This window comes from Musca autumnalis, unplaced genomic scaffold, assembly GCF_047663935.1.
Source record: "Musca autumnalis isolate F117 unplaced genomic scaffold, ASM4766393v1 scaffold_3, whole genome shotgun sequence".
NCBI lineage: Eukaryota > Metazoa > Arthropoda > Insecta > Diptera > Muscidae > Musca > Musca autumnalis.
The window spans coordinates 48,368,283-48,384,733 of record NW_027411866.1 but is presented as its reverse complement, the minus strand read 5'-3'; the positions used below and the strand labels follow the sequence as shown (position 1 = coordinate 48,384,733).

Here is a 16,451-nt window from a genome sequence, read left to right as displayed (position 1 = left end):
CATACTTTGCACATCCTGAAATTTCTACCTGGCTTAGGTGAGGTTCCAATAGGAACTCAATCGTTCTACTCCTTCGGGTACCTAACACAAAATTTCAGACAAGTTCCGCTTAGGATTAACTCTCGAATCGCTTTGATTTTTGTTGTAACAACTTGTATTTACTGCCCTTCATACGACGATATAAGTTTCATCAGGGGCAAACCCATACTTCCTGACAAAATAGCCTAAAAGTTGCAAAAACCCCTATGACAAAGTGTGTAGTGGTTGGCGCGCAAGATCACTCTCGAACGGATCTGCCGATCCGGTCCAAAATTGTACCTTCGTTATATTTTGTCCAAACTTAGTTTAAGTTCGAAGATGGGCCATTTCGGTCCACTCGTTCAGGTATGTCCCCCACAAAAGTTCAAAAATGTTCGGAAAAATTGTTCGTACGGTAACTCTTGAAGGGAGTGGCAGATTTGGTCCATACTTTACACATCCAGATATAGATCAGGTTCAAATATGGACTGTATTTGTCCACTCCATTCGGTACCTCCACACAAAATTTCGGATAAGTTCACTATAAGACCTGCTATCGAATCACTTTGATTTTTGTTGAACCAACTTTCATTCGCCGTCTCAATTACCATGGTAAAAGTTTTTTCAGGTACAAGTCCATACTTCTTGAGAAAACAGGCCGAAGGGTGTAAAACCTCCTATGACACCATATGTAGTGGCTGGACATCCACTTCCATAATGGTCTTTGTCGATCCATTCCTTTAAGTATCTCCTCCGCAAAACTTTTGATCTTTAATTCTAATCAAAATTTTTACATACGTTTTTTGGGAAATATTGTTTCAATATACACAGGCTGAGGGTATATCTCTGTCGGCAAGGCCGACTGATACCTTTTTAATTGTTTTGTTTAATTTTTGTGCAAAAAAAACAACTGTTTATAATCATGTTTACAACGATCTTTAATTATGTACATCTTTTTTATCTCTCTCTTCCACAGAGGATCCTAAGGATCTGATACGAAAATGTCTAGTCGTTGATCCAGCCCAAAGGATCACAGTACATGAAGTATTACAACATCCATTCTTTAATCAAATGGTAAGTTTATGTTTCGTTTTTGTGGCTTGTCTATGAAAAGAAAAACAATACTAGGTAATTGTTTAAGTATAAAAAAAGTAAGCTCCTTTTACACCTAATCACAAGATTTTTGTACTTTCGGTCAGTAAAAAGCGTTTTCATTTCAATAAAATATTCTTCTTCATTATATTACTATAACAAAAGCTCATTCTTATATCATGCTGTAGTCTAATAACTCATCAATCACATTCATTCATAATTAAAAAGTCTTTAAATATTAATTTTCAATTTCGAACTTTTTTTAATGTAACTACTGTTTCCAAATTTTATTAACTACACCCTTTAAAAATTGGCATTCGTTTAAATCAAATTTTCATATTCATATGTCCCCTTCTTAATCTTAGTCACAAACCTAGTATTGCTTTTGTTTTGTTTTAAATTTTTTCTTTTTTTAATAAACAAAATCTTTGTTTAGTTTATGTTTTTGTTTATATTTGATTCTCTGTTCCTTTTTCTACTTTTTTATTGAATTATTCATTATTTTTTATTTTTTTTTTTTCAATTCTTTCTCCTCAATTGTCGATGATGTTATTTTTTATAAAAAAAAAATAATTTTATTAAAATTTCACAACAAAAAATATTTTAAAACAATATTGAAATCAACAATTATAATTTAAAGTTGTTCGAGCAAAACATCGACGGTCTCAAGCGCAGTCTCTCACTCAAATCTAGGAGAATGAGTCGCATCACTGAAATTGCAATGGTAACGATTTGTTCTTGGATTTATCAAAAATGTCAACACTGTCTCAATAACCTAATGAAACGAGTGATTGTGCTTTAATTTAATATATAAGTTTTTTCGACTTAGTGTTTTGTTTCGTTTTGTTTTCTATTGAAATTTTCATTTGTCCTTGTTTGATATCCCCCATTACCTTTCTGTTGTTGTGTTTCCTTTTCATTTGTTATTGTGTTATGTTGTCCCTTTATTATTTTATCAAAAGTCCTAGCCATGTTTGTGCATGCTTTCTTTTCCCTTAGCAAAACTAAAAGAGATTTATTTATATTACAACAAAGGTGCATATATGGGAAAACAAAATTTTGTAAAATTTCCATATTAAAATGAAATTATGAAAAAATTGTCCCAGATTTATTTTTAAGCAAGTTTATAAAATATGCCATCACAGCGTCATCATCGTCACTGAGGATAACTAAAGCCATAGTGATACTGTAAAATTTGCAAAATAGTATCAGTAGGCCCCATTCACCGACAGCATCATTGACATCTAAATACTTTTGATTTGTACATTCATTGATCATGTAGTGCTCTTTCGGCTTTTCACACTTCCAATCGATGTCTTTTCTTTCATTTCTAAATCATTAATTTTTTTATTTACAAAACTTTCTTTCCTTTCTTTAGTTTTAATTTTACATATGTATGATTTATTTCTAAACCGAAACCATTTTCTTTCTTTCAAAACGACATTATCCTACAACCAAATTTACCAAAAATTTTTTAGGTTTTATTGCCCGAACCCTCTTTTGATGGTCAAAAAACTACTTATCATCTGCGCCAAAAAAGCATTCATTCTATTCGACAATATTCCAAATTGTATCAAAATAATTCCACTAACCCCAACAATTATCCTGGACAAAGTACATATTCCATCAATAATGCCGCCAACAGCAACCATGTCACAGGCGGCCCCATCGACAATGTTGCAAACACTACAACAACAAGCAATAATGCTCCATACATAATACCCGCTGGTACGGGACAACACCAACAACACAACAATACTCAAAGTGATAAACAGAACATCTTTCGGCAACATCATAACAGCAATACCACTGAATGTGGACCTGAAATTGAAGGTGGTTATATAATGGATTATTCCCAAAATCCCAATGCAGCTGCTGGTTATTTTGCAATGCCACATCCACCGCCAGTTCACCAACAACAACAACAGTTGCCACATCAACCAACCCTATATCATCAGTTTTCATCTCAGTTGTCTAATTGTCCTCCGCCTACTCCCACTACAGAATATTTCTATACACCCCAGGCAGGTTTTTTCTTTAATTTTTATTATTTGATAATTATTTTTTAGTTTTTTTAAATTGAAAAAAATTTGGCTGCACTACTTTATTTGGTTTATTTTATATCAAATATTAATAGTACTTTATATGCACCTTTAAAAAACCAAAATATTATAGCAAAATTGTGTGTGTACATTTGTATGTATTTGGTGTGTGTGCTTGTTTTTTATATATATTATTTATCATTATAATTTTATAAGTTGTATGCAAAGATCGTGGTAAAGTAGTTTTTTTAAGTAAAGACAAATATGTCCATACCACTTCGTTTGTTGGGAAGTTGATGCTTCTTACAAAAAATATGGTAAACTTTTTTATGTTAAGACAATGCCATATCAACAATTTGATTTATTCTTTATTCATAAGGAGTGCATTTTAAAACATTTCACTTCTGCAAATGCTTCTATTGTAGAACTCCTGATATGGCTGCTAGAAATACAAGAACTAGAATAAACTCATGACAAATTGTCTCAGGATAACCTTGCATAAGCATGAAACAGTAGCATCAAATTCTTATCTTACAAGACCATAAAGTTTTATCTTAGTTTCCACATAAGTTGAAAAATTCCTTCTTTCATGATGCCAAAAATGCATAGTAGTCTGCTATTTCCATGCTTTTAATGATTTCATTTTAATTTTGGAATACACAATAAATAAAATAATAGGTAATGGAAGAAGTGGAAATTGAATTTAAATTGTTTAAAGCAAATTCGTTTTAGTAATTACTTAAACCTCTAGAGCATACAAAGTGCAAACATTTCCTTACAACCCGAAACGTTCGGTATATTTACGGACACTCCTAGATCAAGGTTTATGCCATCAAATGATATAAAATGCTTCACAGGAATTTTCTAAAAGGCCTGCGACTTTATTAGTTTTTTAAGTAGCACTTTGTCAGTAGAATTTGTTTCCTATTCAAGAGTTCTGCTCCACTTCTATCCAACTCAACCAATATACGGGGAACTTTTAGAAATGGATTTTATCTAAAAAATAACGTTTCCTTAAAGATGCCAGAATGGAGCGAGCTGGAGAAACTTCTCCCATATCTATTTAACTCAATGGCACACTGCGACAATTCTTATAGAAAAATGTTACGCGGTGCAAATTCTCAGCAAGCCAGCTCTACGTTGTGAGTTTAAATATGTCAAGAATGCTAACTATTTATGATTTCAGCTTGGTGGGATTTGTGAAAAAAAAAACAAACGATTCAATGAACTAAAATGTAAGGTTTTAGTGGCAATTTGCCTCCTTTTTCCAATTTTAGAACTATTTCTCTCAAAGAAAGCTTGATATAAAAATAGCAGTGTCGGTCATCATTGAGAATTGTATAATTAGATAAACAAACTGCAAATGGAAAAATTAAAATTAACATCAACCAGAGTCTACCGTATTTGATGGTATGGTATGTACAGTTAGCGCTGCTGGGTTGACAATCCTTGGCGAGTAGGACTCGGTCGTTCCGGAGAGTAACGAATCTTGTCATCTAATTTCTGTCTAATACTCACAGAGATTTCTGTATAAAGTCTCTGAGCAAATGATCTGACAATATGCACACTTTAACCCAGTCTAAAAAATCCTTCATTGTTTATAACTTAAAAGTTTAAAATTAACATTTTGAGACCTTCTTGTCCATCGTGTTCATCCTAATGGAGTGCTAAATATGAACTTAAAATAGATAATTGTGGGCAGAAAGAAGAAATTACAGAATTTATATAGTAAAAAGACAATGCAGATGTTTATCGTTAAGACGTTAACGGCTTCCGGCTATGCTGGGTACCAGGACACCGCGACTATCTGGGTAATGAAAGAGCAGACGAATTAGCTAGGCGAGGATCGCAGTCCACAGACCTAGCTATCGCTGACTCTATCAAACCACCCATTTGTCATTTCTTTCAAAATTTTAAAACGTTCTCTGACGAAAGAGCCAGTGAATTGTGGCATAATGAACCTAGGTGCATTGTGGCAAGATCCATATGGCCGACTCTGTCAGTCAAAAGAACGAACTCTCTGCTGAACCTGAGTAAAGCTGAAGTTAGAGTAACGACGGGAGTCATTACTGGACACTGCTACATCAGGGCCCATACCAACAAATGGGATGAGGATGTTACTGACTACTGCAGACTCTGTGAGGACGAGGAGGAGTTAGAGACGATCGAACACATCTTGTGTCGTTGCCCAGCAATGGCTGGTAGACGGCATAGGTTAGTAGGTGCTCACTTCCCACCGTGTCTAACTTTCTACTCAACTGTGGAGCCTGCTATTATCTACAACATCATCAAAAATCTGAAGTGGCTGGGACAGCGCAACCTGAACGCGTAAATAAATTCAACTATTCTGCCTACCATTAAAAATAAATTTTTCTCCTACTCTAAAACTTTCACTCCACTCTTAAACTTTCTTGTAAGCAACTCGTTCTTTCACCTTTTTCACCTCCTTTTCTCCTGTAGCTCTTTTCTAATGTATGATCACAATGGACCGGAAGGTCTCCGAGTGACGCAGTCACAATTAGTGACTGCACATCCCCTAACCTAACCTATCGTTAAGAAGAGAGAGAAAGAGAGAGTCTTGTTTATGGCGCTGTAGTAGTTCCTTTTCGCTGCAGCCACTTCAGACTCTTGGCAAGAAGAAGTAGACTTGTTGCCTCTGTTTGGCAGAAGGTTGTCAGAGGTTAGATCGTGAGTTTACTCACTGATTCGGGTCGTGAGAATTGTCTCTGTTTCTTCATTTTCGCATGGCCTGCACTAGTCAACAGTATCGTCTCTTTCCCATTCGCAGGACATTGACCTTATCCCTACCTTTAATTTTAGTTCGGATTTTTTCATGGAGAGTAGGGAAGTAGTTCTTCGATATCTACCTTACCTTGGATACCTTATAGCTAGGTTTGTGGTGTTAAAATTTGGCTAGCATTGTCTCGATATATTTGTTCCAACTGCCGCATGAAATGACACCAGGGTGGCTTAATTGAGTTGTCGACTTTCATATCAGTTGACTCCGATCTGCAATTGTTAGAAGACACTACAATTTTCGTGCAACACGTATGAGAGCCGAAAGTTGAGGGTACGAGAGTTCATAGACGCCTGCTCCTGTTCGCGATTCCATCTTGGAGTCATCGGTATACACTAATATACCGTGTAGATGTGGAGAGTTGTGGGTGTAGGCCTTGAAGTGGAAATTGAATTTAGATTGTTTAAAGCAAATTCGTTTTAGTAATTACTTAAATCTCTAGAGCATACAAAGTGCAAAGATTTCCTTACAACCCGAAACTTTCGGTGTATTTACGGACACTCCTAGATCAAGGTTTATGCCATTTGGCAGTGATGGATATTGCAAAATATAGATCAAATGATATAAAATGCTTCACAGGAATTTTCTAAAAGACCTGCGACTTTATTAATTTTTCAAGTAGCACTTTGTCAGTAGAATTTGTTTCTGCTTCACTTCTATCCAACTCAACCAATATACCGGGAACTTTTAGAAATGGTTTTTATCTAAAAAATAACGTTTCCTTAAAGATGCCAGAATGGAGCGAGCTGGAGAAACTTCTCCCATATCTATTTAACTCAATGGCACACTGCGACAATTCTTATAGAAAAATGTTACGTGATGCAAACTCTCAGCCAGCCAGCACTACGTTGAGAGTTTAAATATGTCAAGTATGCTAACTATTTAGGATTTCAGCTTGGCGGGATTTGTGAAAAATAAACAACAAACGATTCAATGAACTAAAATGTAAGTTTTAGTGGCAATTTGCCTCCTTTTTTCCAATTTTAGAACTATTTCTCTGAAAAAAAAGCTTGATATTGGGAATTGTATAATTAGATAAACAAACTGCAAATGGAAAAATTAACATCAACCAGAGTCGACCTTATTTGATGGTATCGTATGTACAGTTAGCGCTGCTGGGTTGACAATCCTTGGCGAGTAGGACTCGGTCGTTCCGGAGAGTAACGAATCTTGTCATATAATTTATGTCTAATCACAGGGATTTCTGTATAAAGTCTCTGAACGAAGGATCTGACAATATGCACACTTTAACCCAGTCTAAAAAAATCCTTCATTGTTTATAACTTAAAAGTTTAAAATGAACATTCTGAGACCTTCTTGTCCATCGTGTTCATCCTAATAGAGTGCTATATGTGAACTTAAAATAGATAATTGTGGGCAGAAAGAAGAAATTACAGAATTTTTAAGATAGATAGTAAAAAGATAATGCAGATGTTCATCGTTAAGAAGAGAGAGAAAGAGAGTCTTGTTTATGGTGCTGTAGTAGTTCCTTCTCGCTGCAGCCACTTCAGACTCTTGGCAAGAATAAGTAGACTTGTTGCCTCTATTTGGCAGAAGGTTGTCAGAGGTTGGATCGTGTGTTTACCCATGATTCGGGTCGTGAGAATTGTCTCTGTTTCTTCATTTTCGCATTTTATGCACTAGTCAACAGTATCGTCTCTTTTCCCCTTTGCAGGACATTGGCTTTATCTCTATCTTTAATTTCAGTTCGGATTTTTTCATGGAGAGTAGGGAAGTAGTTCTTCGATACCTACCTTACCTTGGATACCTTACAGCTAGGTTCGTGGTGCCACAATTTAGCTAGCATTGTCTCTATATATTTGTTCCAACTGCCGCATGAAATGACACAAGTGTGGCTTAATTGAGTTATCGACTTTCATATCAGTTGACTCCGATCCGCAATTGTTAGAAGACACTACAATTTTCGTGCAACACGTATGAGAGCCGAAAGTTGAGGGTACGAGAGTTCATAGACGCCTGCTCCTGTTCGCGATTCCATCTTGGAGTCATCGGTATACACTAATATACCGTGTAGATGTGGAGAGTTGTGGGTGTAGGCCTTCCTGTGGGGAAATTTTTTTCTTTATCCAATATCAATACATTGATGTATTTATACATTCTTCTGTTCGATTAATCAATTCAGTTTATTTTGAAAATGAGAGCCTAACCCATAAGGCCAAGAGCGCACAATGGTTCCAGCCATTGGCCAAAAATAAAAAACTGAATGTCAAAATTTTGGTATAACATCTGGATACTCTGAAAGCTATGATATCGACCTTTTTCAAAATATATTCGTTATTATTCATTCGAACGCGTTCTTCTAAAGAAGAGTCGAAACATTTGATTACTATTTTTTGTAATGAATAAAACTTACAATTTACGTGTAAGTAAATATATTTAAAATATCGCGAAACTAATACCTTTTGCAAAATATTATATTGGATTTTGAAGGAGGAGGTAATAGCTTATTTTTTTTAATAAATAAAGTTTTAGCGTGTTGTGGAATTCCAGTTAGCTGTACGTTTTCTTAGTGTATTTTGTAATGCCAATTCAAGCATGTACTTAAATTTTACCTAAGGTTTTAGTCATGATGCCTACCTGGGCAATAATTTTCCAATGTAGGTCATGGATTTAAGATTATCCAGTATTAACATGAGCTGCCATCTAGTGCCAGACTTTAAATGGTAGTTCGCAGACTAAAGCTGCCCTAGAATATAGTTTCTACTGATATATTAGACCACGTACGTCAATATAATTGACATCAATGGAAAGGTCAAAAAGTTTTCTTCCATATACGTTTTACGTGGGCTGTACGTGTCTTCCAGGAAGGACGCTATAAGATTTATATTCAAAATTTTTACAAATTTTCAGACAAAAATTGGTTGGTTTTTATGTTGTTTTGTAGATTGATGTGATTCCCCATGCACATTTTTGCATCATTAGATAATCGGTACTTAGGTTCATGACATTTTGTATTAACAGCATAAAACAATTCATACCGTATACCCCCACCAGAGGGGAAAGAGGGGATAATGCTACGCTCATGGTTTCTTAAAACAATTTTAGCAGCACCACAAAGCTGTAACCTGCGTATTAACTTGATATTTGCGCTAGAAATGTTTTTGGCCACTTTCTCTATACAAGTGGATCCACTGTGGAGCGGTAACAAAAACAACAAAACATACCAGATTTTTCCCCCAAACACAATTAATTATTGTTGATTGCCATTTGGAAATTATTCTTGTAAGTCTGTTATGAATATTGCATTCCAATCCCCTGGTCTATGACCTCCCTTCAATTTTTAGCCGTAGCTTTTATAGCTATAAACCTATTTTCTGTAGAGGTGCTATATTTCCACAACTGATTAGTGTGCAGCTATTTTGTACAATAGTTTTCCTTTTTCTATTTTATTTCCTTTATAAAACTATTTTTTATTTGCAAATTATTGAATTTTCACTATTTAGTCATTGTCCAAATTCGTAGTTTTTAATATGTTACTTCATATAGCTACTTGTTCACTGACTTCAGTTAAAAAATATGATTCTTTCCATTAACATCGCCAGTTGGTTTCTAAGTTAAAATGACTTTGCTAGCAGAAGGCTTCTTCGTTAAGTCGCCTTGACCGAAAGATTCAATTTTTTCTAAACATTTGTAGGCATTGTATAGCCTCTCCCTACCCTTAATTTGATTAACCCACTTAAAGCCACTGGTCGTTTAAACGCAGCAAAAAATTTGCACAAAAATACAGATAAAAAAGAAGTAGATACGTGTTTTATTACGTTTTTTTTTTGTATTTTCTAATTGTTTGCTCATATGTCTGTTCTAAAACTGAAGTTTACTTAAAAAAAATTTTAATTTTCCAAAAAAAAAAAAAATGTTCTGGCACTAAGTGGGTTAAGGGGTCACTATTTGGATAACCCATAGTTTTAGGTGTTACTTTCCTCATGAGCAACCTTCCAATAGAATTGCATAAATATAGATATTTCTGCTGGCGAAAACAGGTCATTAATCTATATGCCCTCTGTATATAAATTGTTTAAATATTTGTTTACTTTCCACGATAAAAAGAAAAAATATTTTTTTACGCCTACATTTGTCACTGGATTGTGCACGCGAAAAAATTATTAAAAATATAGGATATCAGTTGCTAGGTTCAAAATATTATGGTTGGACTTTGTGTGTGTCATAAATTTGATAATGTTTTTTTTTACACAAATGCGAAATATATAGACAATTTCTTATTGCAAAGTTTATAGATATGAATGAACCAGAGAAAAACGAAAACATACTTAAGGTGATTTACTTTTTTATTTCGACATTAAATCTGTAGACTTTTGGCAAAGCAACGTAAATCGAAATAAACCGATTTGTAACTAAACTAATTGCTTGTTTCTCTAAGACGATTCTAATTCAAATTAGTTCGAATTAACCCCCAGTTTTTGTAACTTATTTTTGTTCGTTCGTCTATATTCGTAATAATTTGGGCATTCATAGCTCAGCCCCCCGATGACATACACATCTAATTTTTCGTATACCCGTTCCATATATCATTAAGGATTCCTCATTTAAAAATCAGCGCTCTACATTTGCGCTATGCGAGTAAATCGATCTACAAAATTTGACAATTCGTGTGAGAAAAATAAAAATTTTTACAAAAACTGGGGGTAATACCAAACTCCTGTTGTTGTATGACATATTTGTTTGATTGAAAATAAAAACAATTCAAATATCTTTAAAAAAAAAAGAAACAGAAGTTTGGTAGTAGTTCGAGCGTATTTTTATTCGAATCGTCTTAGTGAAACAGGCAATAAGGTCTAGAAATTGATTTACAACCTTTGTATTTATATACATTAAATTGGGAAGTATGATGAGGCACAAAACTAATTACATAATTACGACACTTTTGAGTTATTTTGAATATTTATTTGTTTGTTTTGTCAAAAATCCAAATACGTAACAGTTTCTTTGGAATAGTCATGCTTGTACATGCGGCATCCTAAGAAGGTAAGAGCATGCATGTGAAACTATGCAGATTGCTCTAAACTGGATCCATTAAAGTCCTGTACTATTCACTAATTTCATTTGGAAATTGATCAGAATATTACAAAAATACAGCTTTCTCTGGCCATGTTACCATGTCGAAAAATATCAAACAATTTTAGAAAAATTTGTATCACAACAAACGACAGTTTTAGCTTTTCACTTGCATTTCTTTAAAACGCAATACCCCAAATTGTAGCGCATAGTTTTAGAATAAGAAATTGCAACATATTTACTAATATATTTATTTATAACATTATAAAATTTGTATATAAATTTAACTAATTTTTACCCACCAACAACCACTGAAAAACTAAATTACCACAAACACCACACCCACACTGTATAACTTGAACTATCTGTCTATCTCTGACTGAATCTAATTCTGTGCATTGCTACATTCTTCCCTTCTTATATATGTACATATATGTATAAACAAAATATAACGTCTGTTATAATTACATACTAAAAAAATATTAAAATAGTAGAGCCTTAATTCAAGAAAAAAGAAGAAGATTTAAGAAAAATTATGGAATTCTATAATTTTGTTAAGTGGCTATAAACTTAAGTGTTTAAAACTTAGGCATTTTATAACAAAGATCAGATTAAACAAATACCGAGAATATGTAATATCTGAAAGGGGTCATTTAGTCAGGACTATATCTTCCAAGCCGTTATATCTTCCGACTATATCTTCCGAGCTCTTGTCTTAAGGAACAAAAATTGAGAACACATATAATCTGCAAGGTCAAATTTCTTTTAAAATTTTTTCTCGGGTTTTGGTCTACAGCTATCAAACCGATCAAATTTGAAGCAAACAAGCAACTACAAAAATGTACCTCAGATCCAATAAACATCTTTCTAGAACATACGAACTATGTATAGACGATTCTTAAAGGTCAAAATCGCCTTTAAAATCGAATTTTTTTCCTGTTTTCTCTGGTTCTGGTCCACAGATATTAAACCGTTCAATATTCAAGAAAATAACCAACTACAATAATGCAGCATAGACATCAATAAACAACTTTCTGGAACATGCGAAATGTCTATGAACGGTTCTTAATGGTAAAAATAGCAAAACACTTTTGAAAATATTCAATTTTTACACTTTTTCTCCGATTCTGGTTCACAGATACCGAATCGCCCAAAAATTAAGGATACCGTTAACCACAAAAATGTATCTAAGATTTCAATAAACAACTTTCTAGAACATATGAAGATTCTAGGAACGATTCTTCAAGCTCAAAATTCGATTATTTTAGATAATTTTTTTTCCTGTTCAGGTCCGTAAATAACAAGCCATTCAAATTTCCTTGAGTTTTAACAGTTTGTTATTTCCAGACCTGAGCAGGGAGAAACATTAAAAATAATTTAATTGTTCGTGAATTCCAGCCCTGAGAATCATTCATAGAATCTTCATATGTTCTAGAAAGTTGTTTATTGAAATCTTAGGTACTTTTTTGTGGTTGACGGTATCCTTAATTTTTGGGCGATTCGGTATCTGTTGACCAGAATCGGAAAAAAGTGTAAAAATTGCATATTTTCAGAAGCGTTTTGCTATTTTTACCATTAAGAACCGTTCATAGACATTTGCATGTTCCAGAAAGTTGTTTATTGATGTCTATGCTGCATTATTGTAGTTGGTTGTTTTCTTGAATATTGAACGGTTTAGTATCTGTGGACCATTGTGTTGTTTAAACTTCGTCAAAATATTTCAGTTGCACACTCATGCATTGTAACTCGAAAATGCAAATAAAAATGATACATGTTAACTGCGTTCAAAATGCGTATTACTTCGCAGATTTGCAGTCATTTGTAAAGCAACTGACGATACGGAAGTCAGCCACATTTAAGGCTCCTGCAGTATCTTAACAGGGCCACAGGATCTATGGAAGAGTAGTTAGAGAGATATGCAAGGATCTATTATGGAAAGCTACCCAACTGTAATTGAAACGACAGAAATTTTTGTCAAATTCATTCAATATTCAATAACTATTAATATAATTGCAAAAAATGTGAATGTCAATCCGGATTTGTTTCACATCTTTACATAGCCTGCAGTAGTCAATGTTATGTCCCGGTCCACACTAGTATGAATTTCATTAAAAAAATTCATGAAATTAGGCGTTCTTAGCTCGAATTCCCCACTACTATGGAACTCGATCTAGAGACGCATAATTTCGTGTCAAAATTTCAGTGAAATTACTGTAGTGTGGCCCGGGACTATTTTCCCAATTACTTGTCATAGATCTTATGCAACAGTGGCCACTAATGACGCCTACAGCAATTCTAATCTCTGACTTGCAAAGTAAGAGTATGGGCGGAATTCTACGTCCTGAGATTAGCGGGCCTCCATCCTGCCAGATCTTTACGGCTTTCTCAAGGTAGAAATGATTGAGTTTGTCGAGGAAGGAACAAAGCGGTCACAGTTATCTATCTGAAGGTCATATAGATTGCTAACCTCGTATTGCTAGTTCATCAACGGCCTCATTTCCCTCAATATTGCAGTTCCCATAAAAAATTAAGATATACATACCATTTCAATTTTAAATTTAATAGACTGCAAAAACTTCTGCATCAATGAAATTGCAGTTGCCGCTTACTTTATACGATCGTATGATGTTCAATTCTTCACAATATACACTAGCTCCCGCTCTTGTTTTCCATCTTCGACCTATCAATGAAAATGGATAGGCTATTAGGAAGTGGCCTGCCCTGCGGCTTTCCATTCCTGTAAGGAATTAATCAAGTATGTTCTGAGACACACTTCACCTCTTACTTCACGTCTCGAGCATTTTGTTCATCCAATTAACTCCTATTTTTTTTACAAATTTCTTGGCGCTAAGATTCATTAGGGTATTTAAAAAGAAAAGTACACTCTAGTCCGTCCACAAAATACTTGAAAAATAAGCGTAAATGGGGTGAACAATATGCTTGAGCGTGAAGTGTGTCTCAGAACATGACCGATTATGTCAGTTGCGTCAAAGTCCAGAACTGGCAAAGTGAAGTCGGTTTTACCCTATCACTTAGCCCAATCTTAACCGAATCTTGAATTGATTAGTCTGCTTTCCACCATTCTATCAATCGAATGGATGGATTAGAGTTACACATTATTGGTATCGAACACAGTGGGCCTAAATATTCCTCTGCAGATTCAATAAACTCATCAATCATGGGGGTTTTTGGAAATTTCGGTTCATTATTCAGAAATAAATTAATCCGCTGTTAGACCCTGGGCTAAACTGCATCTATGGCCAGAAATTAAATGTAGCAACTGAACTGACATATACATATAACAGGGACTATGCGAATAAAATTCAATTTCCCTAATTTTTTACAAAACGCACAGGGTTTTTGGAACATTTCGGCCATATATCTCGTGAAATATGGACTCTACCAAGTCATGATCACTATCAGCCATTGAAATTTCGAAACGACCCAAAAAGTGTGCATAAACTGGTTTTAAAGGCAAAAGTATTTATCTTATGTGAAGGAGATACCCGAAGAAGTTGTCAATCCAATATAGTCCATCTTTGACCTTGATTTCAAACTTAGATAAGTATTGCATGTGCATAGTTTACTTATTTCGATAGTTATCGTGTTCAGTTGTAGTTAGTTTTAGATCCATCGGGCAATTATGTCAGGATGTATTGATTTCCCCACGAAAACATATATCGTTGTAATTAGGACCACAAGGATCACTTCAGATAAAAAATTCAAAACTATACTCTAACAATCCTAAAATGTACTCAAGCATAAATATTAAACCTGCATTTTCGAGTTTTAAATACCTTAATACTATTTTCCAATTTCTCTGAAATTCGGAACGCTAATAGTGTCCAATAAAAGTATACTTAGGGTAGACTAAATAGACCAAACTCAATGCTATTCCATCGTAGTAAATTGTCATTTGTATAACTTTTGCAAAATATTTGTTATAGAATTTAAAAAGTCCTATTTCCATATTTTTTCTTAAAATCTTCTTGGCTTTAAGTGTTATTTGTGTTTATTCTACTAAACCAATAATAATTTATAATGTTTTTTATAATGTTTTTCATATTTTCTTTTTTAATAAACAGCTTCGTAAGCAGAGTCGTTTTAATGCCCGTAAGAAATTCCAATTTGCCATATTGGTGATCAGAGCAGTTATACGCATTAGGAGATTGCGATACACTGCTGAACCACTGCATGTTGAAGAGGCTATACGTGATCCTTATAGAGTTAAGGTTTTGCGTAAGGTAAGAACAATTTTTTATCAAATAACTTCTGCATTATGGATTTTATTTACATCTCCCGCATTTATTTTTTTTTCTGTTTCACTAGGTTATTGATGGCTGTGCCTTCAGAGTATATGGTCATTGGGTTAAGAAGGGTGAAGGTCAAAATCGTGCCGCCCTCTTTGAAAATACACCACGCACTGAACTACACGCCCTGTATATTAACAATTTGAGTCGATAGTTTATTACCAGATTTGCTAATCTCCTTGTTTTGTCTTTACTATCACCACGTCGCCCCCCAAAATTATATAATTGTTTGTTTCATAATCTATTTTTAACTGTTTTGTTTCTATGAAAAAAGACCTGACTTTGTTTTGTTTTCAAAAAAAAAAATTACAAAGCCGCTTTTTGAAAAGTTGGCCTCGATTTGAAAATCTAAATAATAATATTTTACAGAAATTGCGCTTAACCCCCTTAATCATTGAACAAAAACATCCTAATACTGTTGTTAAGTTATTTTTTTAGAATTTAAGTTACACTTCAAGCTCCCATTAATTAGTTTTATATATTTCAATTGTAATTTACTTCAGTTTACTTTTAGTTGCTTAGTTTAGTGCAGTTGCTTTTTGTTTTATTTGTTTTTGTTGTCTTCTAGAAACATATCAAAAGTTGAATCTTTTGAGCCGATAAATTGAGTCCTTTTTACAAAAAAGAAATTGTACATTTAAGTTATTTTTTAGAATTGTTTGTTAACAAGAAAAACACATATTAATTGTAATTATAATAAAAAAACACAGAAAACAAAAACAAATAATTAAAGAAATATTATTAAAAAAATCATCCAAACTCCTATTGCATATTTCTCTATTTATTTATAAATAAAGATTTTTTGTTTATATCACATTTATCTGTGTACCTTTTTATTGTGACATAAAGTAAAAAAACAACCTCAAAACCAAGGAATACCAAAAAAACGGAAAACAGGAATGGAGATCTTCTCTTAGTTCGGCTTATAAGACTATTCCTACAACTCTGGTACCGATTTTACTCGAGTAAATTTAATTCAAGACTTGGGTGTATTTTTCGATCCAATTCTCTCCTTTAAGCATCATATGGAGTATATCATTTCGAAATCTAATTCCCAATTTGGTTTCCTTAAACGGAATATTTATCCATAATTTGGAATCCTTATTACAAGAAGGAATAAACAGAATTGAAAGAATTCAGAAACTTTTCACAAGATTT

General features: G+C 33.8%; 1 protein-coding gene across 4 annotated transcripts in view; it reads left to right on the top strand.

The window, feature by feature from the left end:
- Window positions 1-16,109, top strand: part of PhKgamma (phosphorylase kinase gamma) — a 43,287-nt gene extending 27,178 nt beyond the window's left edge. Inside the window, exons 6-9 of one of the 4 annotated variants that reach the window (XR_012411573.1) lie at window positions 995-1,092; window positions 1,751-3,134; window positions 15,069-15,227; window positions 15,313-16,109. Coding sequence is in view for 3 of the 4 variants with exons in the window: in XM_073974971.1 (XP_073831072.1) it covers window positions 995-1,092; window positions 2,589-3,134; window positions 15,069-15,227; window positions 15,313-15,447 (938 nt within the window). In the remaining variant the exon portion in view is untranslated. The remainder of the gene's footprint in view (window positions 1-994; window positions 1,093-1,750; window positions 3,135-15,068; window positions 15,228-15,312) is intronic. The other 3 variants (XM_073974973.1, XM_073974971.1, XM_073974974.1) reach the window with 3 other exon arrangements.
- Window positions 16,110-16,451: the final 342 nt, after the last annotated feature.